Consider the following 25,309-nt stretch of genomic DNA (forward strand, 5'->3'; position numbering starts at 1 on the left):
CATGAATCTCGGCTCACAGCTATTTTAAGATCTGTCCTTGCCCGTCTTGGGTATGTGGCTAACATTGAGGTGTCTTGTCACATATGATCACCCCATAACCCCAGTACACTGCCAAACTCAAGTAGAGGCCCTGAGGAAATAAAAAAGTAAGCGGGCAGAGGTTACTGACTGAGAACATAACTATCTTTTCCTTCAGGTCATAGCCTCCAATTGAACATTTTCCTGAGTCCGTTGGCCTTCCCGAGATGGTTCTTAGTTCTGCAGTAAGGCTTGACATCAGCAAGAAGGAGATAGGGTCCGGGTCATCACTCAGTGGTAGAGCACTTGTTTAACATGTGCCAGGCCCTGGGTTCGTCCGCAATACCTCAACGGGGACAAAGGAGTGCTGGTGGTGTGGCTCAGCCTTAGAGAGCTTGTTTAGCATCCAAGAAGGCCTGGGCTGGGTCTCCAGCACTGGGGTAAAGGGAGGAGGGTAATGAGAAACAATTCTGAGACTATTGAACCAGATACAGAAAGGCAAATAAAACTGAATGTATTCTCATATTGTGTGTTTGCATTTATAATGAAGCATCCTACAGGAAATCCAGTCGTAGGGCCCAAGATGAATTTCACCACATCCGTGGCCTGGCTCTTGCCTTTGCCCTGTATTTGGAACAAGTGCTAACTCCAAACTTCTGCATGACAGGAGCTTCAGGATGCCCTAGAGATGTGGGATTAGGAGGTCAGGTGCCAGCAGACCAAGGGAGCCGCAGTAGAGTAGGAAGGGGAGGGAGGATAAAAGACATTAAATAAAGAAAGGAAGGGGGAGAGGAAGGGGGAGACCAGGAAGGAAGAGGCAACCATTTAGGGCTGGAGTTAAGCATGAATCAGCACATTAGGCTGGGACTAGAATAGGCAACCGGATCTTGGGCTCTATAAATCACCCACAACTGGGGAGCTGATAACTCTGCTCTGTCCTGGTCAGGGCACAGGGTGTAAGAACAGCCCAGGAGAAACAAAAGGGGGAACTGAAAGGAGAAGTTTTGGCAGATGAGAAGCAGGTCTTCACAGCATCACTAAAGGGCAGACAGGAGGACTGGGGGAGTAGACAGTACTACAGGGGGAACTGGCTGAGGCAGCTCCTCCTGCCAGCCAGCCGTGGGGAGACATTGCAGCACTGTCACTGGCAGACCACCGTCCCCATCCTAAAGCGGGATCCTTGCCTATGCAAGGAAAGAGTTTCAGGATGCATGGAGTGAAACAGATTGTGCTTCTTAAATAGAGATGAGGGGTCATATGCTTTAGACCTTAGATTTAGAGTCAAGACACACACGTAGGAAGAAGACAATACCCATCCAAGTGTGGGTGGGCCTATCAAGACACACTTAGGTGTCTTTATAGTAGCAAACTACATATTTATATAATATATAGCAATTGTATGGCTTTCTAAGATATATTGTTTAGGGGCTGGAGAGATGGCTCAGAGGTTAAGAGCACTGACTGTTCTTCTAGAGGTCCTGAGTTCAATTCCCAGCAACCACATGGTGGCTCACAACCACCTTGAATGAGATCTGGTGCCCTCTGCTGGCATGCAGGCAGAAGACTTTATACACAATAAATAAATAAAATATTTTTAAAAAGATATATTGTTTAAAAGATGTAATTTACAACAAAGTTTAAAGGCTAAACAAGGTTGGGTTAGAGAGATGGCTCAGCAGTTAGGAGCACCTGCTGCTCTCCCAAAAGACCCAGGTTCAGTTCCCAATATCCACATGGCAGGTCACAACCCCCTGTAACTCCAGCACCCCACGATCCAACACTCCCTTCTGGCCTCTTGGGCACCGCACTCAAACAGACATCCACATAAAAATAAAACAAACCTTTAAAGAAATAAACACAGATCAAACATTAAAACTTAAGCTAAAAATATAGGAACTGATTTACTTATTTTTCTTATGTGAAAAAATTTCATTTTGTAAATGAAATTGTAAGGTAGCATCATGAGTGCACTTCTGAGGTTTAGGGATGAGAATCCTAAACCAGTTAAATTCATAGTCACAATCTGGTCCTAAATAATAAGCAGTTTGTTGTTAGCTGTGTGATCTCTCTCTCTCTCTCTCTCTCTCTCTCTCTCTCTCTCTCTCTCTCTCTCTCTCTCTCTCTGACACAGGGTCTCATTATGTAGCCCTGTCTGGCCTGGAACTCATTAGGTAGACCAGGCTAGACCCAAACTCCCAGAAATCTACCTGCCTCTGCCTCCTGAGTGCTCTTATTAATGCCTGGCCCATAGTTTGCTCTCGCCATTGTCTAGATTTACTTGTCTTTAAATCTGTGAATGTTGGGGTGGGGGGTCTGTGCACATGAGTGCAGGTGCTCTTGGAGGTCAGAGGCATCAAACCACTCTGAACCAGGGGTTCAGTGGGCTCTGAGACAACCTGGGTACTGGGAACTGAACTCAGGTCCTCTGTAAGAGCAGTATGCTCTTAACCAATGAGCCGTCTCTCCAGCCTTGAGCATTTTGATTTTGTAAGTCATGCTGAAGCTTCTGACTTCCAATCAGATTCTGAAGCAAGAGGCTTCTTTCCCTCTGTTTCCCCTACACTTTCTTTTTCTTTTCTACTTCACTACTGTATTAGCAGAGTGTCTACATCACTGTGTACACAGTAACCTCTACATCACTGTGTATACAGTAACCTCTACATCACTGTATATACATTAACCTCTACATCACTGTGTACACTATAACCTCTGCATCACTGTGTACACTATAACCTCTACATCACTGTGTATACATAACCTCTACATCACTATGTACACAGTAACCCCTACATCACTGTGTGTACAGTAACCTCTACATCACTGTGTATATTATGTTTCACATCGCTGTGTATACAATATCCTCTTCATCACTGTGTATACTCTGACCTCTACATCACTGTGTATATTATATCTTTCACATCACTGTGTTTACTATAAGAGGCTGGACTGGGATCAGGATGTCTGAGTTCCTGTTGTAGTTCCACCACAGAGGAGTTGGGGTAATCTAGGAAAATTATCAGTCTTTCCTGTTATGAGAAACCATTTTCATGGGGTTTTGTTTTATTTTGTTTTGTTTTGTGTCAAAGGTAGTTAACCCAACAAAGGTCCATATCCCTTAAATCAGCCCATGCCATTTTGTGACATGCTTGTTGACACAACCCTTAGGCATTCCCAAACTTGATCTTACTCTTCTCCTTAGCACCAACTAGTCAATTGTATCAGAGAGCTTCCTAGTCAGGCAGAATAGTGCACACCTGTAATCCCAGCACTTGGAAGGCTGAAGCAGGATTGCCTGAGTTCTAGGCAGCATGGGCTACAGACCCCATCTCAAGCAAACACTAAGAAAGAAAAGAGTTTCCTAGAAGATAATAGTCAGGACACTCTGCTGAAGTTCTGTGACATCCTGAGAGTGACTTGGGTATTAGACTTCTGCTAATGACACCCTGGCTGCCATTTCTGTCTTCTCCCAGCATCTTAGCAGGACCAATGATCTCCGTATTTCTCTGCTCTTCCCTATTCTATATGAAGTCTTTCCATTTTCCTAATCTGCCTTTTTCAGGCCATCACCAAAACTAACATCCATTCCCTAACCACCTATTGCTTGAAAACTTTGTATCCATCTCTATAAATGAGTCAAGCACATTACCGGGTAATCATGATGGCCATAAGCACCATGAGACCAAGATAGCCTTTCATGCTTGACTTCCCAATGTCCTGCAATGCCTGGTACACTGATGACCTAGAGTGCAGTGTTTGGCTGAAAGACATAGAAAACAACGGCTGGCAACTTTTGGCAGGCCTCCAGCTTCCCTCTGCATTCCACAGGAAGTCGATTATGACATCTTCCTTTCCTTGAGGTACTTTTACTAGCTCTCTAAGATCTTGGAATAAATGATCCCCCCATGGAGCTTCATTGGAAGACCTATTCTCTAGAGAAACCACAGTTGTCACCCCTGTAGCCCCGCCCCAATTTGCATAATCCGTGTCTACATTCCCATTCTATGTCTGCCTAATGTGCTGTGCTTTGACTAGAAAGGCTTGCTCACCATTGCCCAATTCAGGCTTGTCTCATACTCTCCTCCTCAGCACATATTTATCTGTCTACCTATCATCTATCCATCCATCTATCCATCTATCTATCCATCCATTCATCCATCCATCTATCTATCCATCTATCCATCCATCCATCTATCTATCCATCCATCTATCCATCCATCCATCTATCTATCCATCTATCCATCTATCTATCCATCCATCTATCTATCTATCCATCCATCTATCTATCCATCTATCTATCCATCTATCCATCCATCTATCTATCCATCTATCTATCTATCTATCCATCTATCTATCCATCCATCTATCTATCCATCTATCTATCTATCTATCCATCCATCGATCCATCTATCTATTTATCCATCCATCCATCCATCCATCCATCCATCTATCTATCCATCCATCCATCTATCCATCTATCTATCTATCTATCTATCTATCCATCCATCTATCTATCCATCCATCTATCTATCCATCCATCTATCTATCCATCTATCTATCTATCTATCCATCTATCCATCCATCCATCTATCCATCCATCCATCTATCTATCCATCCATCCATCTATCCATCTATCTATCCATCTATCTATCTATCCATCCATCCATCTATCTATCCATCTATCTATCTATCCATCCATCCATCCATCCATCTATCTATCCATCTATCTATCTATCCATCCATCCATCTATCCATCTATCTATCCATCTATCTATCTATCTATCTATCCATCCATCCATCCATCCATCTATCTATCTATCCATCTATCTATCTATCCCTCTATCTATATCTATCATCTAGGCAGGGCCCCTCTGTGTAGCCTTGGCTGTCCTGGAACTTGCTTTGTAGACCAGGCTGGCCTCAAACTCACAGAGATGCACCTGCCTCTGCCTCCTCAGTGCTGGGATTAAAGGTGTGCGCCACCAACACCTGGCTCCTCCTCAGTACTTCATTAATGTCTTCCCCTTTCCTGATGACCCCATCTCTCTTTCCAATCTTCCTTTCAAACCCAGATCTGGATTCCACACCTTCTGCACTCTGTCCCTACAATGTCCAGGCTTAGAGCCTCCCAGCAACAAAATCCATACAGCCCGAAGGTGGTTTCTGGTCCACTAGATGTCCTCACTGAGTGGAACTCAATCTTTTTGTATCCTCATTTCAGTTTTTTTCCTAGCGCTGTTCAGCTTTTGGGAACCAATGGTCCACATTCGAAGACCGTGTTCAATGGGGCCTTTCTTTCCCTACCGCAGGGCTAGCGTTTCCAAGCTGGTCTTGTGCACCCATCAAAGTCCACCGTGAACAATCCCTTCTCAGTCAACTTCCTCAGAACAGCCCAGCTGCCCTCTCAGCCCCAAATGCCGTGGTGGATGCCAGCCTGTTGCCTGGGGAAGCTCTTGAGCTGGACAGTAGCATCTCCCAGTGATCTTCCCGGGAGCTGGACAGTGGCTGTCCCAGTAGTCCTCCCGGGAGCTGGACAGTGGCTGCCCCAGTGCTCCTCAGAGGCTGGCCTTAGGATGGCCCAGGCCTAGCAGGCCGCAGGCAGGGTGTGGAGGCCCGCCCTCCGGCCTGCCGAGAGGCATGCTGGGAGGCCGCACTTCCTCTCAGGGGCCTGTAGAAACCACAGGACCCGGCAGCGCCCCCGCAGCCGGCAGGATGGCTGAGGGGAAGGCGGCTGGAGCCGCTGGCCTCTTCGCCAAGCAGGTGCAGAAGAAGTTCAGCAGGGCCCAGGAGAAGGTAGGCAGCCCGGCCTCACCGACGGGCCCGGGCCTGGGCTGAGGAGGAAGGGTCCCGTCGTCCAGAAACTGAGCAGGGAGTGGGTGTCCATGAAAACTGGCCGATGTGGGAGAGAAGCGAGCAGCTGAGGAGGCAGCTGTTCCTCAGGAGCCTTCTGCAACCCTTAGCCTGACTCAGAAATGCCGACAGGAAGGAACAGATGGCGATGGCCACCTGTGTCTCAGGTTTTGTTCTAGCAATAAAGCAAGGAGGATGTTTCACAGATGATGAATTAACTGGGGGGTTCTTGACCCCATAGTAAGTGACAGCGGCTGGCCGTGGTGCCAGTGAGCCGCCCCACTTCGCTTGACTTGCGAATTCACTGAGATAATCTACACAGTTGTCTTCATACCTGAGTGTCGTTTAGACTGTAATGGAGCCAGCAGGCAGGAGGATAGAAAATGCATGGCATCCTAGGGTATATGCTGAGTTCAAGACCAGCCTGAGCTATAGCCCACGCTATGTTGGGGTGAAGAACAAGCTGTGCACGGCAGCCAGCCCGCCCTGCTTCTTACTTACGCCTCTCCCTCTGCCTTGATGGTGATTGAAGGCGTCTGTGTGTCCTTCCTTAAACTGCCACCTGCTATTAAACTGCTACCTATAACTTGCCTGGCCATTCAGATTATGGAGACAGCTGGGTGTGGTGGCACAGACCTTTAAACCCAGCACTTGGAGGCAGAGGCAGGTGGGTCTCTGTGAGTTCAGGGTCAGCCTGGTCTATAGAGTGAGTTCCAGGACATGGAGAAAGCCTGTCTCAAAAACAACAACAACAAAAACCTAGAAGAAAGAGGTTATGGGGACACTGTTCACAGTTTATTATATTTGCATGTTTTATTTTTGAGGATGGGTCTTAAATTGTAGCCCAGGCTGGTCTTGAATTCATGATGCTCACCCTGCAGCCTGTCTTTAAAGTTGGGGGTCATAGGTATGAGCCATCATTCTCAGAGCCCTTCAGTAGTTTTTCTTCTTTCTTGAGATAGCTTCTTGTACCCCCAAACTCACTATGACTTTGAACTTCCAATCTCCCTGCCTACCGCTAGCTTCTGAATACCGGGGTTGTGGGCCAACACATCTTTTAGATGCTGGGGTTGAACCTAGAGTTTCTTGTGAGCGAACCAAACACTCTGCCAATTGAGTTCCATCCCAGCCCTTTCCCTAACATTTTAGAGGTATTTTGACTTTACCATCCAGAGTGTGTTCTTTACTTAGCCATCACCTACCAAAACTCTAGTGGAAAAGGTGGTGTGGGGGAGAGGCATAGGCTAAAAGAAAGGAGGTCATGATCTTTGAAGCCGTTAAATAAATAACTCGCTAACAACGGAAAGATTTGCAGTTGTAGATGTAGTTCTTGGTGTTAAACGGCTACAAGGGAAGGGAGGGGCCCTGCATGTGTCCATCTCTTGAGGTCATGAGAAAGACAAGAGGAAATAAAGCTGCCGTGTGTGTGGCCAGCCTTGGTTACTTCACTTGCCATAACTTTGCCTCTCGGGAGGCTGTCTAACTAGATATTTGATAGATCTGAGCACAGCACTTGTAGGAGGGGGACAGGAAGCTCACCTAGAGAAAGCTACATCATGCAAAGCAAAAAACTCAAAAGACAAAACCAAAACAACCTGATATATTAAGAGCTGGAAAATATGGCTCAGTGCTACGAGCACTTACCTATTGAGCAGAACCTGGGTACCAAAAAAAGAGAAAGAATTTAAAATTAATGCCCAGTGGATGCATCAGCTGCTTTTGCCTGGCTTCCTCTGGCCTGTTGTCAACATGATACCTTTGGGTTTAGAGTTTTATGTTCCCTTTAAGCCTAAATCCCAAAACGTTCCATAATGTTCTGTTCTTGGCTTCAAGTCTCTCATCTATAAAGTGAAGAGATTGATGTTCTCTGTGAAACTATATCTACTAAGACCAAATTGAAAATGGGAGGTAACTCTGAACTTGAAAATCAGGTATTTCCTAAATAGAACCAGTCATTCAGGTAGCACACTATTCTTCCTGTCCAGAACCCTGACAAGATAGGGAAAGAGGTACAAAGTGTGCCCTGAGGAACTCACAAGATAGACTTCACCTGCGACTGGGTGTTTGTGAGTTCAGGGCTGACCCAGGCAGACCCTGCACTTAAAGGAGAAATGGGCTGGATGGGAGGGCCGGAGTCCTTGATTCTTGGGAAGTTCCTAAGAGCAAGATAAAGGTCACAGTGGGCTGGTGAGGTGGCTCAGCCACTAAGGGCTCTTGCTGCAAAGCCTGATGGCTCCTTGCCACATTCCTGATGGCCCCTGCCATCTGTGTGTCCCCAGTCCCTGCAGAGCTTTTTCTGAGGGAGCTGACTGAAAGGGAAACACTTCTACATGGGCTCTTGCTCCTGGGAAGCAGGGCAAAGACCTGCTGACGGTTACACACAATAGAATAAAGCATCCTTCGGGTTCTGTTTTCCAGTTCCCACCAAACACAGTATTTTTACAGTGTGATACATCCTCACATTGAATCAACTGCTTCCCTGTCTGATTTCTCTCTGGCAGACTGCTCCATTCTCGCCTGAGCAAGGACTTTTTAAAAACCACTCCTATGTTGTTCTTTTCTCTGTTAACATTTATTCAACTTGTATCCCCAAGAGTTTAATTTGTCAAATATTTGCAATAGATTCTTTTGTTCAGGGGGCTGAGCTGCATCCAGAGGGAATTAAGAGGCCAATTAGAGGAGCTCTTGTCTGCCGGAAGCTTAGAGTCTACTTGTTTGCCTAAGATATGCACATCTGTGGGAACTTGGAAGGCAAAAAGATTGGGTGGAAGGTTTTCTTGTAGTGGTTGAGTTTAAAATGGGAACTGTGGGCAGCCAGTAGTTCCTCTGATAAGTGTGAGAGCGCCTTCCAGCATGAACTGAGCCTGCAAATCACTTTAGGCACAATAGTGAGTAATGTAACTGGAGCAACAGAGTGGTGGGAGAAAAATCTGGAAGAATGCACAAGGGCTCTTAGAGCCTCCAGCTAGTATGTGTCTGCAAAGTTTCCTCATACCTACTTTAGAAGCATCACACCCAAGACAAAGGTCTGATAACACTGCATTAGTGTCTGGTTCCTACGTTCCTACTCGTATTACCCCAATTGACAGCATTAACTAAAATATAGTGGGGTGGGGCAGGGTGGGGGTGGGCGAGGAGTGGGGTTCCTGGTAAAGGGACTATGCCATCAAATAAGTAGGCTGTGGATTCTTAGAGGTGTATCCCTCCCCCAGTCTACTCTATAGAAAAGTTAGACAAATAGGTCTGGTAACCCGGGAACATATTCTACCCACAGTCACGAAGTGTCACCCTCTTGTCACATTCACTTGTTAGCCCTTACTTCTCTCTGAGTATCTGAATTCTAATTTGTCAGCTGCCTGGCTAGGCTAACTATGGCAGAATTCTCAGGGCAGGACTTTATGGACTGGTACTGTGAGTTTTCATTAGGAATTGATCATAAAGGAGAATATACCTGCAACAAGCTGGCACTGGAAGGGTCACTGTTAGTTTGAGGCTAGCCTGGAACTCTGTCTCAAACACTCAAACAGACAACATGTAAGAATACAAATGTATTCTTTCAGCAGACACATCTTGTTCCTTCAAGGGTCTGAGAACACCTTCAGTGCAGTATATGACCCAACACAGACACCTGTTGCTATGACAACAAGTGACTTCAGGCCCAGAGAGATGATAAATATTTCCAGGTTATCTCTTTCACCTTTCCATTTAAGAGTCTACTTGTGGGTCTATGGCCACACCACCCTGGACACACCCAATCCTATCTGAATTAGTAAATTAAGCAGAGTCAGTCTTGGTTAATACTTGGATGGGAGACCACCTGAGAATACCAGGTGCTGTGTAGCCTTTTTTGTTTTGTTTTGGCTTTGGTTTTTAGAGACAGAGTTTCTCTGTGTAGCTCTGGCTGTCCTGGAACTCTCTCTATAGACCAGGCTGGCTTCAAACTCAGAGATCCACCTATCTCTGCCTCTCAAGTGCTGGAATTAAAAGTGTGTGCTGTAGTCTTAAAAAAAAAAAAAAAGATGGTGGTAAGATTCTCAGCCTTCATACCCCATGAAGTGCTGTAACCTTGAGCCTTTAGTTATCTTTTGCATTGACTCTAAATTGAGTTTTCTTGTTTTCCATCCCCCACTTAAGAAAGTGGGCAAAGGAAGGGAGGAGTAGCGAAAAGGAAGTAAGAACTGTGCTCACCACCAACAAGGTGGTTTTGCAACTTTCTGGGGAAGAACCATGATGTTTGTTGTTGGGGAGGGGAAAGGGTGGAGCCAGGGAGGATGGGGACTGCAGGTCTAGGGAGGGGTAATGAGTGAGGTGGAGTTAGAGACCAACAAAGACAGATGTGGCAGAAGGAAAAGGAAACACCTGCCATGTATAGGCAAGGAAGAGAACAAAACTAGACCCAGCTAAACTGGACATGGTGGCACACGCCTTTAATCCCAGCACTCTGGAAGGAGGCAGGCAGATCTCTGTGAGTTCAGATCTCTGAGTTTGAGACCAGCTTAATCTATGTAGCAAGTTCTGGAACAACCAGGGCTACATAGTGACACCATCCTCAAAAAGTTAAAAAAAAAAAAAGCCAGTCAATAGAAAGGTCAGGGTATGAGTTACTATGTGGCTGCAGAAGCCTTAATCTTGGTCACCACAGAGAGAGAGCGTGTGATGTGAGAGGCATGGACCGACTGACTCTTCTTTCCACAGACTGCAGACTCAGGTCAGAGTGTCCACACAGAGCTTTCTGCACAGGTCTAGGCACACAGCTTTGTAATTCAAATTTCTTCAAAAAGAGATCCCAGTCAACCTATTTAATTTCATTCCCCGCCACTCCCCAGAACACCCTCCCAGAAGGCTGCATGAAGTTGCACACCCAGATTTGCTGGCTGTTGTTGGTCAGGAACCCTTCCCACTCTGTCTTTATACTTTATCAGTCTAGTAAAACCCCACATCCAGGCCCAGCCATGCCCTACCCCTGCATCGGGTTAATCTCCTTCCTACTAAAGTGACTACATGGCCTCTTGCTGGATTCTGAGCAATAGAAAAAGGAGAATAAGTATCCGAGGAGTGGTGATTTAGAAGGAAACAGATGATGGATGCAAAAAAATAAATAATAATGGAAAATGATTCAAGTAGCAAAGTGTCAAGCACTTAGGAGTGAGTGATGAACTTGATTAACAGGATAAAGCAGGTAAAGATAAGTGTGAGAAAGGTTTGAACTGGTGTTTATTTATTTATTTAGATTTGTTTTATACTTGTACAGCAGACAAGGTAGAGAAGTCATTAGGATATTTCAGAAAGGGATTGAAGTCTATAACAATTAATAGTGAGGCTTATTCAGGAACCTTAAAACAAATAAAAAGCAATAAAACAGTTGTGTAGGAAAGCCTGCTGAGAGGAATGTAGGAGCTGAAGCTTCCAGAAGGGTCAGAGCAGTAGGGACTGTCTCCACACTAGAGCTACCAGTGGTGCCCAGTAGACACATCATGAGCGTCAAACCAAAGGGGAGCTGATGAATGAAGAATTCTGTTGGAGGAACTGAAGTGGCATCGTCAAGACTTCTTGCAGCAGGCTAGAAAAGGAAAAAAGAAAAAAAACAGCTAATGCCCAGCCTCAGGCTGTGCCAGTGAGACCAGAAAGAACAGGATGTTTTCTGGAGGTGGCACGGCGGGGGTGGGTGAGGAGGAAGAAGCTGAAAGCAACACCTGGGATCCTACTGTGGGCCTAGGGAATTGATGGTGCTCCTTCCAAGACGGGGCTTTCATCTGTCTAGCTATCTAGTTGGTGTGTGCGCCACATCACACATGTGCAGGTCAGAGGACAGCGTTTGGGGGTCAGCTCTCTTCTTCACCATGTGGGTCACCCTCAGACCTGAGCGCTGCCCCAGCCAGCCCCTCGGCCTTTCTCACTTCTCTGCAGGTGACGGGCCCTCTGAGACCAAGGGTCTTTCCCGTTTCCCGTGAGCTCTGAAACTGGAGTGATGGCTGTTGCTTTCGTTTCTTAGTTGATGAAAGATAGACATGGGTACCATTCATTTCCAGCTGGGCTTGAAGTATATTGTATCAGAGTTTCTTAAGGCTTTCCACAGGGTCTTCATGAGAAGAGGTCCTTGCTTGTCTCTCTAGCCTCATGCACAAAGAGGAATCCGTGACAATGGCTAAAAGAGGGAGTCTTAATTTAAAAAAAATCTTCAAGGCTCATGCTTTATCTTTAAAGGCCAGGCATATTTTCTGAGTAATCTTGTTTTGGTGCAATGTCCTCTTCTATTCCCCTTTTAAAATTGGTTTAAGAGCTGGGTGTGACAGCAGCACAGGCCTTAATCCCAGCACTCGGGAGGCAGAGGCAGGTGGAGCTCTGAGTTTAAGGCCAGCCTGGTGTACAGAGTGAGTTCCAGGACTGCCAGAGACAGAGAAAGCCTGTCTCAAAAAGCAAGCAAGCAGCCGGGCGATGGTGGTGCACGCCTTTAATCCCAGCACTCGGGAGGCAGAGGCAGGCGGATCTCTGTGAGTTCGAGGCTGGGCTGGACCGATAGCCTCCAAAACAATACAGAGAAACCCTGTCTCATAAAAACCAAAAAAAAAAAAAAAAGCAAGCAAAGGCTGGGATGCAACTCAGTGGGAGAGTGTGTGTTTAGGTTGTGTGAGGCTTTGGGTGCAACCCAGCACCAAACCAAACATTCAAAACACGTTGCTCAAATAATGAGATTCCAGAAAGATAAAGTGTGTGTGTGTGTGTGTGTGTGTAGAGACAGACTATAAATGAGAATGAACAGATAGATTCCCCCACCCCCACCCCCTAATTTGAGAAAAGCTGCAGAGCCTTGTTTTTCTTAGCAGTGTGCCACATTCCTGATTCTGTTGAGCTGAGAAGGGACTGGACCTTTAATTACACCCAAGACCAACAGATAAGAGACTTGACTGTAACCATACGGGCCTTTCTGTCTTTCATCCCAGGTTCTGCAGAAGTTGGGGAAAACTGTAGAAACCAAAGATGAACGATTTGAACAAAGTGCCAGCAACTTCTACCAACAACAGGTAACCTGGAGGGTGGAGAAGGGACATCTGGAGGGGCCAAGTGCCTAAAGGTTCAGCTGCTGCTTATCCTTTTCTCTGAGAAGGGATGGGACTTGCCCTTCCTGTGGCTGTTGCCCTGCTAGTCCACGAGGGCTGTTAGCTCTTCTTTCTCTGCATATTACAGCATTTGCGTCAGGAAGACCCTGGCAGCCAGGCATGCTCGCTCGCTCCGGCTTGCCTCAGCAGAGACTGCTGAGGTTCTTCATAACACAAAAGTTATTCACTTAAATGAACATCTATCTCATGCCAGCGCAGTTCTGACACTATTGATTATCAGGTCAAATGTCACAGGCCACCAGACACCAGCAGCCATTTACAGCCCCCTCTCCCGTTTATTTCCCTGTAAAACATATATCCATGACTAGATCAGAAAGTATATTCAGAAAAAATAAAATAGAACAAGAATGGTCACTCAAGTTTACAATCTCAACAGTGGGAAGACTGAAGCAGGAAGGTCACAGTTCATACAAACTGTCCTTTGATCTCCATGTTTTCCTTGGCTCTGGCCTTCCCACATGTGTACACACACACACACACACACACACACACACACACACACACACACTTGTTGTGATATACGACTTAATTAAGTGTGTAGTTTCTAAAATGATTATTTTAAAGTTGTTTCTTCCCATGGTTGGATTATAACAAACTCTTCTCAGTTATTTGACTCTGGTTGGCCTGGAAACTATTTTGTATCTGAGGCTGTGCTGGGAATGGAACCTGGTCACTTACAACTTATGTTTTGCTGGTTGTTTTGTTGTTGTGTTGTTTCATTTTGTTTTTTGAGACAGGGTCTCTATTCCATAGCCCAGGCTGTCCTGGAACTCAATTGTAGACCAGGCTGGCCTCAAACTCCAGAGATCTGCCTATCTTTGCCTCCCAAGTGCCAGGATTAAAGGCACAGCCACCATACCCAGCTTTTTGTTGGCTGTTGAATATGTTCTGTGGTCTGTGTTTTCTAACTGTATAATAGGTGTAGAAGCTTGACTAGACTTTGGTTTCCATTTTTGTTTGGTGGCAGTAATATTTATAGGTGTCATTAAATTCTACCATCAGGAATCACATCATGTCTGCTTGTCTCCTTCCAGCTGGGGTATGAATAGCTATGAGTCAATTGGTAAAGGAATCAGCTCTTTATTTTCAACATGTAAAACTTATTCTCTGACACTCCCACACATGAATATACTGTATTTTGATCATTTCATCCCCATCCATCTGCACTCCATATCAGCTGTCACTTGCAGCTGTCCAGATCCTCTAACGCCCCAACACTTGCCTGGGTTCTGGAGTGATCTCCATTGTGTTGCTTTGATGAAGTATCTCATGAAGCTCGTGCTGCCTTGAATTCTGTGTACAGCTGAGGATAGTCTTGAACTTGTGATCCTCTTGCTTCCACCTCCCAGCTTCTGGGATTATATGTGTGAACCACCACAGTCTGTTAACCTGCTGCTAGGGTCAAACCCTGCTGTGTGCACACGAGGCATACACACTCCATCACATGCCCTGAGTAAGTATTGTTTCTGTGAGGCTCTCCTCGCCTCTGCCCGGCCTCTCTTCACAGCACAGGAAGAGGTGTTTTTCCTCAGGAAGCACAGCAGTCTTTTCTTTGTGGTACCCGGAGCACTTGCTCAAGGTTTGGTTGTGCTGTCTCTTGGCACAACCAGGACCTTCAACCCTCAGTCCCCGAGTCTGTTGGGACCCAGTTCTGCATAGCTGACTGCTCTGGCCAAGCTTCCACAGAGAGTGAGGGATTCATTTACTGAGAGTAGGGACTGTTTGTATAGAGGGTGCAAAGAACTAACTCAGGCTCTCTACGGCAACACCAAGAAATTGGCAAAGTTTCCGAGGGAGAAGTGATGAGATCAGCAGATCTGGAGATAGAAGTGGCTTAACCCTGCATTTATAGACGAGGGAAGTGAAGCCAGGGGTGTGGAGTAACCCGATAGTTGAGAGCAGCACACCAGACAACCAGCCAAGTGAGAGTCTGGCCTCAGGAAAACGGGGGCTAGGTGACCTAGCCTAGACATTTCGGGGAGGGTGGCCAGGCCACCTCCACCACCATTCCCGCTCCCCTACTTTCTCTCTTCAAGAGAAAGAGCAGGTGTAAAGGAAGAACGGTACGTGGTGTTGGAGAGATGACTCAGTGGTGAAGAGTGTGTGCCGCCCTCATGGAACACCCGGGTTCCCATCACTCATGCCGTGTCAGGCCGCTCACAGCAGCCCATGACCAGGCCTGCCACCCCCAGGCAAGTTCCTGGGGAGGACAGAGAGGGCACTGCAGTAACAGGAAACTGTGAGCTGCCTGCACTGGCAGCTGTGAACCCAACACGTCCTCTGTAAGAACAGTGCAGGCTCTTAACCTAACCACTGAGCCATCTGATCAGCCCAGTTGGACAGTTCTTATCATTCAGATTGTTTTGAAATCAAGTTTTCATGATGAAGTACAAAGAAGTCCATATTGCTTTATTTCAAACAGAATGTGAAATCTTCATTAAATTTTTAGAAGTGTTTTGTTTGTTTTTTGAGGCAAGGTTTCTCTGTGTAACAGCCCTGACTGTCCTGGAACTCACTCTATAGTCAGACTGGCCTCAAAATCACAGAGAACACCTGTCTCTGCCTCCCGAGTGCAGAGGTTGGCGTGCACTACCACCACCTGGCAGATTTTTATTTTTATTTATGTGTATGTTTGTGTCTATGAGCATGCACATGCATGTTCAGGTTTTCAGGAGAATGTGTTGGATCCTTGGAGTCAGAGTTACAAGTGGGTAGTGGGAATTGAATTCTGGCTCTCTGTAAGAGCAGCAACTGATCTTAAATGTTGAGCTATCTCTAGCCCTTTTATTAATTTTTATAACCTCAAAAACCCTCCTAAAGCCCTTAAGCTGGCAGGACAGCTCTTTGGTAAAGGCACTTGCTGCCAAGTTTGATGATGTAAATTCAGTCTCTAGAGCCCACATGACATTGGGAACCAACCTCTGCCATTGTCCTCTGACCTCCATAAGTTATTAGGTAGAATTTTCTTTTTTTTTTCTTTATCTTTAGCCTTTCTAGTAGTGAACAAGTTCCCAGGGAGTATTTCCTGGTCTACTGCATAACATCTTTGAGGTTTCAAATGCTCTGTTCCCTGAGCTGGTTCCTTCTGATCCACAGGTTGACCTGCAGCATACCTTTGAAGTGGGCCACACCTTAGTTCTCTCCCACGCTCCTGAAGTCAGGCTTCAGATGTCAGTCATCTGGCCTTTCACTCCCTCTCCACCCCGATCCTAGAAACTGGAGTTTCCCACACAGGAGAGAAGAGAGTGAGGAGAGGGCAATATCCAGAACCATGTTAGAAAGCAAATCTGGATGTAGTCCACACATCTAAAATCTCAGCACTTTTGGTTTGGTTTGGTATTGATTTGGTTTTCCGAGACAGGGTTTCTCTGTCCTAGAACTCACTCTGTAGACCAGGCTGTCCTCGAACCCACAGAAATCCACCTGCCTCTGCCTCCCACGTGCTGGGATTAAAGGCGTGCACCACCAACTCCCGGCTTAATCCCAACACTCTTAAGGTGAAATGGGGGGTTGGACATAGGAGAATCAGCCAGACGCCAGCCTGAGTATGTAGTGGAGCAAAAACAGTAAGAGAGACCGCACCTCGACAAAGTGGAAGGTGAGAACCAACCCCCAAAGTTATTCTCTGATCTCCACACATGAGACATGCACGCCCACACTCACACACACTTCACATATATACTCACATACATAACAATAAATAATTTTTTAAATTTTCTGAGGCTGGAGAAATGGCTCAGCAGTTAAGAGCACTTGCTGCTCTTAGAGAGGACGAGAGGACTGGGTTTGGATCCCAGTACCCAGTTGCAACCATCTAAAACACCAGTACCAAGGAATCCAACACCATCTTCTGGACATAGGCAGTACACCTACACATTGGCAACCAGGACACTAATATGAATACAAAAGGTTTTAAATGTTTCCTATACAGATACAGAAGGGCAGCCATCTATTCAAGATCTATTTAATATGAAGAAGCACTATCTGGGGCAGGGGTTCCAAGTTTCTGTTTCCTGAAGGTACTTAAGAAGCAGAGAATAGGGCTGGAGAGATGGCTCAGTGGTTAAGAGCATCTACCATTCTTCTAGAAGACCTGAGTTCAGTTCCCAACATCTGCATCTGATGGCTCACAACTTCCTGTAACTCTAGCTCCAGTTAGACCTGACTCCTCTAGTCTCTTTGGGCACCCCAGTTTATACTCACAGAGCCACAGATAGACTGTTAAAAAAGACTAAAAAATGATTCATTTAAAAGAAGAAGCAGCAGAAAACCTCTACCATTTAGGAAGCTGAGGCAGGAGCATAGTCACAAGTTCAAGGCAGCCTGGACTAAGGAAAGATTTTGTCATTAAACAATGACAAAGCAGAGGCTAGAAACAGATGTCAGAACTGCAGGCTATTTATTCATCAGGCTGAGATCTAATTCTGACTCCCTACTCTGGCTCCCCTTCTTTTTAAGAAAGAGACAGAGATGAGAGGGGGAGAAAAGAAAGGGGGAAGGGAGGGAGGGAGAGAGAGAGAGAAACAGAGAGAGACAGAGAGAAAGAGAGAGAGACAGAGAAAGAGAGACAGAGAGAGAGAAAGAGAGAGAGACAGAGAAAGAGAGAAAGAGAGAGAGGGAGAGAGGGAGAGAGAGAAGGAGAGACAGAGAGAGAGAGACAGAGAGAGAGACAGAGAGAGAGATAGAGAGACAGAGAGAGAGAGACAGAGACAGAAACAGAGAGAGAAAGAGAGAGACAGAGAGAGAGAGAGAAAGAGAGACAGAGAGAGAGAAAGAGAGAGACAGAGAGAGAGAGAAAGAGAGAGAGACAGAGAAAGAGAGAGAGGGAGAGAGACAGAGACAGAGAGAGAGACAGAGAGAGATAAAGAGAGAGACAGAGAGAGAGACAGAGAGAGAGAGAGACAGACAGAAACAGAGAGAGAGTTCAGACACAAGAGAAAGGCAGATGCAGGTCTAGACATAATGGAAGTGGCAGATGGACTCCTTGGAGTAGGAGCAGGTGACTGGGGGAGGGCGGGGGGGAGGGCAAATGAAGGAAGCTGCCTGGGAGGCAGGAAATGTCTGTGTGAAGGTTCAGAGAGGAAAGGGCCTGTTGTACCGATGGCAGGGAGGATCACACAGACAGCCACATACGGGGACCCTCATCCCAGGACTTGGGTATAGGCTCTGGTGCACTGGAAGAGAGAAAAAGCAGATGGCAAAGATAAGCAGTAGGAGCTCCCACTATCCCAGCTCATACATTGACCCCAGAAAGACGACCTGCAGCTTGTTGGCAGAGTGACAGCAGCACTGGCAACTGGGAATTCTTGCAGAATTCCAGACATGAGCTCTGTCTTTACTGTACTTTCCAAGGCCGACCTCTGGAGCACCTTCCAAAAAGATCTTGTTAGTCACCAAAGCTGCTCTTTGCTTCCAGGCAGAAGGCCACAAGCTGTACAAGGACCTGAAGAACTTCCTTAGTGCAGTCAAAGGTGGGTATCCAGCCTGGGAGGATGCAGGAGCTGGGCACGCTGAGGTGGGCAGAGCAGCCCAACCCAGGGTTCTCAGTGCTCAGCTGGCCTGGACTCCGTGGGTCTCTGAGTGACTTCCTATCCCAGACCCACTCAGCTTCTCTTGCTGCAAACCCATCTTTCTGACTTGTCACTATGTGATGACATCGTCTGCTTTTTAAGACACTTTGTGATAGGACTGAGTTCTCTCCTTTCAGTGATGCATGAAAGTTCAAAGAGAGTGTCAGAGACCCTGCAGGAGGTTTACAGCAGTGACTGGGATGGACACGAGGAGCTGAAGTCCATCGCGGCGGTAAGGGCAGCTCGGGCATGACCCTGCCTTGGGATGCGTTCCCATCTCCCCTCAGCTGAGCTTCTCTGTCCCGGAAAACAGGGAAACGGGCTGGTTCAGTCTCTGCTGCAGAGCCTCCATCTCTAAGCCACAGGATGGCAGCTGGCTCTACCTTGTCCCTTGTCACAGAAACGTCCCCTCCTTGAAGACAGGTTGTTTATGAAAAACAACTGCATGCAGTTCCCTCTCCCCATGCACGCTAAGCTTGGGGTCAGGGTCCTGTTTCCTGTTCTTTACCCCCACCCCCAAATGCAGTTCCTTAGGTGGAGCCCCCCCTCTTCTTGAGAATCTGCCAGGTATTCTAACTATGGTGCTACAGAAGAGTTCTGTGCCGGGAGAGTCTGGGTGCGTCTCTGGTGGACGGTTGGAGAAGTAGGGCACTCACCACCTCTGCCTGAATCCCGCAGAACAATGATCTTCTTTGGGAAGACTACGAAGAGAAACTGGCCGACCAGGCTTTGAGGACCATGGAAAACTATGTGGCCCAGTTCAGTGAGGTGAAGGTAACTCAGTCTGTTGAGTGGGGCAGGGTTAGAGACAGTCCACACTAGTTAGAAGACACACCAGGTTTACATTATAAGAAGCACTTGAGCCCATGGTGAGGGTTAGGCAAGAGGTCAGGATGACAGCAGTGCTGGGAGGTTGTTTACACTTGGATGTCAGTGACTTACACTTAGGGCTCAACTGATAAGTGAACCAGATCCAACGAGGTCAAGGAATCCGGCTCTCTTTTTTAACCTTAAGATTTATTTTTAAGCCGGGCGTTGGTGGCGCACGCCTTTAATCCCAGCACTTGGGAGGCAGAGGCAGGCGGATCTCTGTGAGTTCGAGGCCAGCCTGGTCTACAAGAGCTAGTTCCAGGACAGCCTCCAAAGCCACAGAAGAAACCCTGTCTCAAAAAACCAAAAAAAAAAAAAAAAGATTTATTTTTATGACATTCAGTTATGTGTGTGTGTTTGAGTGGGGCATGTGCACATGGGTACAGTGCCCTGGAGGTGAAAGATATTGGATCCCTGAAGCTAGAGGTACAGGTGGTTGTGAGCACCTGATGTGGGTGCTGGAAACTGAGCTTCGTCCTCTGGAAGAGCAGAATGACCTCCTAACTGCTGAACCATCTCTCCAGCCACAAATCATCCATTTCTTTTATTTTATTTAAACGGAGTGTTGCTATATAGTCCGGGATGACCTGAAGCTTGCCATCCTCCTGTCTCAGCCTTCTGAGTTCTCAGATTACAGGTGTGTGTCACTATGCCTGGCTAGGCATCTCTTTTAGATGTTAGAAACAGCTAATGAAGCTAAAGATGTCCATAGTATAGAAAAAACTTAGAAGCATCTTAATATTATCTTCAAATACTTGAAAATCTGTCAGATGCAAAGAATCCAGTCTATTCCAAAGTGTTCTATAAAGCAGAATTAAAATTTAATATTACTTAATTACTTAAAAATATATGTTGGGAAGTGGTGGCACATGCCTTTAATCCCAGCACTTGGGAAGCAGAGACAGGCAGATCTCTGTGAGTTTGAAGCCAGCCTGGTCTACAAAGCGAGTTCCATGACAGCCAGGGCTGTTAAACAGAGAGCCCTGTCTTGAAAACCAAGAGGCAAACAAAACAACAACAAAAACCCACCAAACTACAACTAAACTTTAAAAAAAATTTTTTTTGGTTTTTCGAGACAGGGTTTCTCTGTGGCTTTGGAGGCTGTCCTGGAACTAGCTCTTGTAGACCAGGCTGGCCTCGAACTCACAGAGATCCGCCTGCCTCTGCCTCCCAAGTGCTGGGATTAAAGGCGTGCGCCACCAACGCCCAGCTAAAATATTTTTTATTAATTTTCTTTATATGTATGTGTGTCTGTGAGTGCCCACAAAAGCCAGAGGATGGCGTTGGAGCCTCTGGTGCTGAATTGCAGGTGCTTGTTAGCCACCTGATACGGGTGCTGGGAGCCAAACTTGGTTCCTCTGGGGACCGTTTTTGCTCTTAACTTCTGAGCCATCTCTTCAGTTGCTCTAAAATAATTTATTACATTCATTTATTTGCTGCGTGCATGCGTGCGTGCGTGTGTGCGTGCGTGTGTGCGTGTGCGTGTGTGTGTGTGTGTGTGTGCGCGCGCGCGCATAACAGCACAACAGGGTAGGTCAGAGGACAGCCTTGGGAGTCAGCTCTCTCATCTACATTATCTCAGAGATGGGACTCAGGCTGTCAAAGTTGGAGGCCAGTACCTGTAGGTAGTGACACATCTCTGTGGCTTCAGAAATAGGATTTTTTTTTATTTATTCTACTAAGTTTATTAATCATCTATTCTGCTGGCACTGTCTGCTTGTAAGAGGAAGCTGACATAGGCTTCCAAATTGATGTTAATGATTAAGCTTTTAAGCTTAAGCTTTTTGAAAAAGATGAAATACACTCTGAGATAGTTTCCTGTTCTGTGTCCAAGCAGAAGCTGAATTACATCACTGGTTTTCTTGTTTATTTGAGACAGAGTCTTACTTTGTAGCTGTCTTAGTTAGGATTACTGTAGTTATGATGAACATCATGACCAAAAGCAACTTGGGAAGGAAAGGGTTTATCTGGCTTATACTTTCACATCATAGTTCATCATCCAAAGAATTCAGGACAAGAACTCAAGCAGGGTGGGAGCTGATACAAAAGCCATAGAGGGTGCTGCTTCCTGGCTTGCTCCTCGTGGCTGCTCAGCCTGCTTTCTTATAAAACCCAGGACCACCAGCCCAAGGATGGCACCACCCACAATAGGCTGGGTCCTCCTCTATGAATCACTAATTAAGAAAATGCCTTACAGCCAGATCTTATATGGAGACATTTTCTCAGTTGAGGTTCCTCATTTCAGATAACTCTAGCTTGTGTCAAGTTGACTAAAAGTAACCAGCAGAATAGTCCAGGCTGGCCTTGAACTCACAGAGATGTACCTGCGTCTGCTTCCTAGGTGCTGAAATTAAAGTTATGCACCACCACAACTAGCTTCCTCCTTTTTTAAAGATTCATTTACTTATTTTGTGACGTTGGTGCAGGTACCTGAACACTAGAAAAGGTGTCAGCTATCCTAGGACTAGATTAGAGGTGGTTGTGAGCAATCTGATGTGGGTGCAGGTAATTGAACCCAGGTCCCCTGAAGTGCAGCCAGTGAGTACTCTAGGCAGCTGAGCCATCTCCCTAGACCCTTGAGTTGCTTCTTGTCTTGGACATCGCAGAGGCACTTCATGCAACCCCATCCTGAAACAGGGGTGAGGAAGCTATAGAAGATGATCACAGATCTCTCCCAGTTCTGACATTTGAGCTGGGCAGGGCGGGGTCTGTTCCCCCAGCACAGTTTATAGTTTCAATGAGACTGCATAAACTCTTACTGCTTATAACAATTTATGATTTCTGGGTAGACCTCTGAGAAGTGCTTTATGCTCAGCATCTGGTCTTTAAAGAAATGTTAGTGTAGGGTTGATGAGGCTATCAAGGTTCAAAAAGAGATGTCCCCTGCCTAGGCCACAAGACTAGTAAGTGGTACAGAGAGAACTAAAACCCAGAGTCCTGACTTTCAGTTTAGTGGGTTTCTCACGGTTGTTTCTCCTGGAAGCTGGACCAGTTTATAACAGGCTTGTAGGAAATTTTAAATCTTAATACATATTTCTTAGATGGACGGTGGTGCCGCATGCCTTTAGACTCAGCACTTGGGAGGCAGAGACAATCAGATCTCTGTGAAATTGAGGCCAGCTAGGTCTACAAAGTGAGTTCCAGGACAGGCTCCAAAGCTACACAGAGAAACCCTGTTTCAAAAGACAAACAAAACAAAATTCATTTAAAATTAAAAACAAAACAAAAAATCTTAATACAGATTTCTCTACCTGAGAAGCCCTGTTTTTCTGACATCATGAGGGACCCCAGTTACACAATTCAGTGATAAAGTCCAAGAATCCAGTGTCTTTGCTTGGTACTCTATTACATATTCTGGTCACTGGAAAGTGAGTTACATCTATACCCTTTCTCATCACCCTGGACTAGGAGAGAATTGCCAAGCGGGGCCGGAAACTGGTAGACTATGATAGTGCCCGACACCACCTGGAGGCCGTGCAGAATGCTAAGAAGAAAGATGAGGCTAAGACTGCCAAGGTAAAAGCCAAACAAAAAAACAAAAAAACCTGCCACCACTGGAGGAATGCAGGACAAGTGCAGGAATGACAGATTCCTGTGTCCTGAAAAATACTTTTTCTTTTGCCATATTACCATGAGGGCAGTCAGAGCCCTAAGGCTGAGGAGGACTCAGGTCTGGGCAGGGAGAGGGGAGGTGGTGAGGATGACAAAGGCAGCCTCTACCTCTCGTTCTATCACCCAGGCAGAAGAAGAGTTCAGCAAAGCCCAGGGTGTGTTTGAAGATCTGAACCAGGAGCTGCTGGAGGAGCTGCCCGTTCTCTATAATAGGTAATGATGCTTTCAGGACGGGCCACTGCTCAGGCCAGTGGAGCACAGAGTCACCAGTAGTCCACGTATGGCACCTCATGAGAAGAGCCCTGTGTAAGAATGGGACGTGGATGTGGCCTCAGCCCTGCCACTAATTGGCTGTGAGATTAAGCAAGCATCCTTATCTCTCTAGACTTGTGACACAGATAGCCATCCTTGCCCCACCAGCTTTTCTGGGTTTGAGGACAAGGTATTTGTTGGGTAGGAGAGATCTTGTCTAGTAAAGTGCTTTGTCATCCACATTTCAGTTCACAATTGTGTACTGTTTTAAACCACCATTCGATTCACACAGACCCTAGGAAGGTGATCCCCACTAACAAAAGTACCATGCTTCATGGTAGACAAAAGGTTTTAGATTTGAAGTTTCCATAGTGGAAAAGAAATGGGCTGAAACTTCACTTGTGTCTTATTTTTATTGCACCAAGTACACTTCCATAAGATTGCAGCCTTTCTTAAGTCAGGGCCTAGTTATGTATCCCAGGCTGGCCTTAGACTTTTGATCCTCCTGTCTGGACTTCCCAAAGGCCAGGATTACATACATGGCCACCATGCTAAGATGTTAACATGCCGTTTTTTATTGACTGCATTTATGTGAATTCAAGACAGGATTTCCCTATATAACAGCCCTGGCTCTCCTGGAACTCACTTTTTAGACCCAGGCTGACCTCAAACTCACAGAGATCCACCTGTCTCTGCCTCCCAAATGCTGGGGTTAAAGGTGTGTGCCATCATAACCCACAGGACTCCAAATTTAAACAGAGTAGAAACAGTTTCTTTCTGGGTGTTATAGGGAGCCCACCAGAGAGGACCACTCAGTTTAGCCAGTTGAAAGCCTTTATTCCAGTCCAGCCAGATAACTTCTATGTCAGCCTGTGCTAACATTGTCTCCCCTCACTTTTCTGACTCCTGGCCCATCTACCATGAGTCACATTCCAGATCATCTAGGAGACCAGATGCCTTTCTCTGGTGAACCTTGGTGGTGGTTATCTGGGCGCCCTGCTGCTCTTACCCATGCTTGTTTGTTTCCCTGTAGCCGAATTGGCTGTTATGTGACCGTCTTCCAAAACATCTCTAACTTGAGAGATGTATTCTACAAAGAGATGAGCAAGGTGAGAGACGCCTCAGTGGGATTCTTAGTGGCATCCGTAGTGGGCCTTACTTACAAAGTGTACAGTGTCTTTAGACAGTTGTGCTGGGAACATAGAGTTGACTTTTATCACCTGATGAAGTGATTGTGCTGAATGCTATTAAAATGCACATCTGTGCACACTATCAGAGTGTCTTCTCCAGCTCCCTTAACTGACTGAACCCGAGTTCCAGCATGAGTCATTGACCTGAGAGCAAAGTGGTGAAGCCCCAGGTGCTGCTACAGAGTGGGGAGAGTGGTGTTCAAACACAGGCCATTTTTTCAGTAGATGCACTAGGGGACCAGTGGCCATGACTGGCAGCCATGAACACGACCTTGTGAGGTCTTTTCTCTGTGAAATTACAGGGTTCCCTACTGTTTCATGTTATATTCACAGATAGTCACAGGTTCCTTCCCAGAGTTCACTGCTAACTTAGGACTTGCTTAGTTAATGTTAACATGAGCATTTATTCCTTGCATCACCTGAGACAAGTGACAACCTCAAGTCAAACCCTGCCTTGAGAAAGCTGCCCTCGGGGCACAGTGGACCAAGGAGAAAGGGAGTAGGGCGGGGTCAGATGGAGAGCCGAGGGTGGTGGTACAAGGACCAGGTTTTGATTGGGAAGCTGACTGGGGAGGGAATGACCATGGACTCCCATTTGTCAGTATCCCTGCTTTCTTCCTGGTTCTAGCTGAACCACAGTCTCTATGAAGTGATGAGCAAACTGGAGAAGCAGCATTCCAACAAAGTCTTTGTGGTGAAGGGAATGTCGAGGTGAGCCGATGAGAACCTGTCACACCACAGGCCCTGCCTTTTGGTTCTTGGTCATTGCTGTTTACCCTGTGCCCCCATGGAAATTATTTTTCTTTTCATCAAATATCTCAGGTATAATTAA

At 46.3% G+C, this 25,309-nt stretch overlaps 1 protein-coding gene across 4 annotated transcripts in view; it reads left to right on the top strand.

Moving 5' to 3' along the window:
* Positions 1-25,309, top strand: part of LOC101837660 (chymotrypsin-like elastase family member 1) — a 49,854-nt gene that overhangs the window by 14,758 nt on the left and 9,787 nt on the right. For 2 of the 4 annotated variants that reach the window (XM_040753789.1, XM_040753791.1), the window contains 8 exons: positions 12,807-12,887; positions 18,400-18,454; positions 18,691-18,785; positions 19,232-19,327; positions 22,832-22,939; positions 23,163-23,248; positions 24,321-24,396; positions 25,106-25,188. In XM_040753789.1, coding sequence (XP_040609723.1) covers positions 12,807-12,887; positions 18,400-18,454; positions 18,691-18,785; positions 19,232-19,327; positions 22,832-22,939; positions 23,163-23,248; positions 24,321-24,396; positions 25,106-25,188 — 680 coding nt within the window. Of the gene's footprint in view, positions 1-196; positions 542-5,656; positions 5,809-12,806; positions 12,888-18,399; positions 18,455-18,690; positions 18,786-19,231; positions 19,328-22,831; positions 22,940-23,162; positions 23,249-24,320; positions 24,397-25,105; positions 25,189-25,309 lie in introns of those variants that run through there. The other 2 variants (XM_040753790.1, XM_005067253.4) reach the window with 2 other exon arrangements.

Source organism: Mesocricetus auratus, unplaced genomic scaffold, assembly GCF_017639785.1.
Source record: "Mesocricetus auratus isolate SY011 unplaced genomic scaffold, BCM_Maur_2.0 Super-Scaffold_100010, whole genome shotgun sequence".
Classification (NCBI taxonomy): domain Eukaryota; kingdom Metazoa; phylum Chordata; class Mammalia; order Rodentia; family Cricetidae; genus Mesocricetus; species Mesocricetus auratus.